General features: G+C 37.5%; 1 protein-coding gene across 1 annotated transcript; it reads left to right on the top strand.

Moving 5' to 3' along the window:
* Positions 1-401: 401 nt before the first annotated feature.
* cprr1-2 (RR1 cuticle protein 2) lies at positions 402-1,276 on the top strand (the record flags this gene model as incomplete). The annotated part of the gene is given in 3 exon segments (NM_001172260.1): positions 402-534; positions 725-1,026; positions 1,157-1,276. Coding segments are annotated over 3 exon segments (440 nt in total), but the record flags the coding sequence as incomplete, so codon positions are not given.
* Positions 1,277-2,598: the final 1,322 nt, after the last annotated feature.

The following is a 2,598-nucleotide window of genomic DNA, read 5'->3' as shown; positions in this document are numbered from 1 at the left end:
ATATGTGCAGTAGTATATGGTATTATAATGATAGTGTCTTATCGATTTAACTGCAATAATTCGTTTGAGAACTACCTCTTTCACGTCGTCGTCTTCCCACAGTTAAAACAATTAATAATATTAATACGCACCTACCCATAACTAGCATAACTGGTACATTATATATATATACACACCCGGTTACCGTGATGGGTATGATATTATACGTGATGTATATTATATGTCTAAAACATCTCGACTAGGTCTCGGTGGTATATTGCTCAATAACGATAGTGTGCTGCAGGGTTATGTCTTATTATTATTGTGCCGCTGCAGACCGCGATTCACGGAGTAGGCAAAACGGGAGAGATTGCCGTGGTCGCAAACTGTTTATAAACGACCGTTTCGGCCATCCAAGCATCAGTATCGATCCGACGAGCTCATCCGACAGACACCGTCTTCTCATATATTATATACCAATATAATATCAACCGTCGTCGTACACAACAAAGTTTCTCAGTTCCAACTGCAAACATCATGTCTGGCTTTAAAGTGGTGAGTTGAATCGATTTTCCAACGACTATAATATTATATACATACGCTTTTGTCTCACCTGTTGCGCAAAAGACGAAATATAATAACAATATAAGTATAAGTATAAGTCCAATAAATATTGTATACTGGTCACTCTAAAACGCACTTTTCAAAATATGTTTACGTTTTTCTCGTACCCGTCCTGCTGCAGGTAATGTGTCTCGCTGGAATAACTGCCCTGTTGATGATCGCGGGCTGCGCTTCGCAGACGGTGCAGCCTGCACCGGTGCAGATCGTTTCGCCATCGCCTCCGTCGCCTTATTTCAACGGCTTCAGACCGAACGGAGCGTACCCGCAACAGTACATCGGCGGACCACAGCAACAGTTCATCGGCGGACCCAACTTCGCACAGCGTTTCTACAACAACGGGCAAAACCCCGCGTACAACGGACAGTTCGTGCCGATCTTACAGCAGTCGTTTGACCTCTCCCCGGAGGGCAGTTACACTTTCGGGTGAGTTTAGCTTGTATTTTTGACCTAACCTAACATAACCTATGGGCATTATAATGTACCATAGTATAACTATATTATACCCACTATATTACATTAAGTTCTAATAATATATATGCTCGTCGGCTTACAGTTACCAGTCCGCCGACGGAACTCAGAGACAGGAATCGGGAGGTCTGAGATATCCCGCCGTACAAGGATACCCACCAGTAATGGCAGTCCAAGGATCGTACTCCGCCATAACTCCAGAAGGTACCTAACTTCACATACTACATAATAACATGCATATAACAACTAACACGTCGTAGATTCGCGAGTGTGCGTTTAATTTTTAATCGATTTACTCTACTCGTGGTCGACACGAGTGCAGTCCACCGGCATTTGTGGGCAACAATATACGAGTACTATACGACTCAGAAGCAGTCGATCGACGGCGATATAACGATATTAGTGTATGACAACAGCCATTGATTCGGCGGTATAGTTTCGAAGAAATACAATTCGAATGTCACTCTTACTTCTCGTTTCGGCTATAGTTGTAGGTAATAATATAATATAATACGATCAGTGGCGTATTTTCAATTTTTTTCTGGGGGTGGTCCATTAATACCAACACAAAATAATTTTAAACAAAAGGTTATTAAAAAAAAAAATCATTGCATTCGACGATTTGCAAGACGATTCTATGCAATACCTATGCATTTTATATCAGAGACATTTATGAACCGATACACATCACAGAGACACAGGGTACAGATAGATATTTAAAGAAAAAATAATATGATTTTGTATATAAAAGTTCAGTATATTATAATATAGGTTAAACGAATATTGAAGTATGCCTCGTAGCTTCGATAGTCGTACCTATATCAATAATTATTCTCAGTACACGTTGACAATTAATATTATTTCGATAGCAGTTTAATAATATGTTGTCAACTTCCTGTTAAAACGTAAAAATAGGTTTAAATTATAGAAATATGACATTATGACAACAGTCGTTCATCGCTCTGCTTATCTCTGGACAGAAAATAAATATTACGTAGGTTACCATGGTTCTAAAAGAATACTAATTGTCGACCAGTTGACTCTAAAAATTACATTAATGTCTTATGTTATTATTAAAAATAATAAATTCCTTACGGCTCACATCAGATCAATGAGCTATTATTATTATTTACTAATTTATTATATATTTAATTGGTACTTACGTAATAGATCTAATATATTTTATTGAAAAAATGTAATGCAGTTCGCACTCGTAGCCGACGCCGTCGTTCAGTAACGAATAACGAAATACAAACATGAAGTAAATGGTTCTACGACAATTTCCTTGTTTACAAAGCAAAAATTCAAATAGATTTATAATAGCCATCTATATTGTCCTATAGAAATAGTTTATTAGAGAATGATGTGAGTCGTTAATTCCTGGCGATAAGAATGTTTTGACTGTTTCGAGAATTATTGATGTTTATTTAATACGGGTATTTTATAAAGTGGTAATACATACAATACAAGGAAAAGTTTAATTACGCGTGGCGGCGGGTTTTTGATCGTTCGACTGTTGACTAATTT

Source organism: Acyrthosiphon pisum, chromosome A1, assembly GCF_005508785.2.
Source record: "Acyrthosiphon pisum isolate AL4f chromosome A1, pea_aphid_22Mar2018_4r6ur, whole genome shotgun sequence".
Classification (NCBI taxonomy): Eukaryota; Metazoa; Arthropoda; class Insecta; order Hemiptera; family Aphididae; genus Acyrthosiphon; species Acyrthosiphon pisum.
The sequence above is the reverse complement of the archived record's forward strand: the minus strand, read 5'-3'. Positions and strand labels throughout refer to the sequence as shown.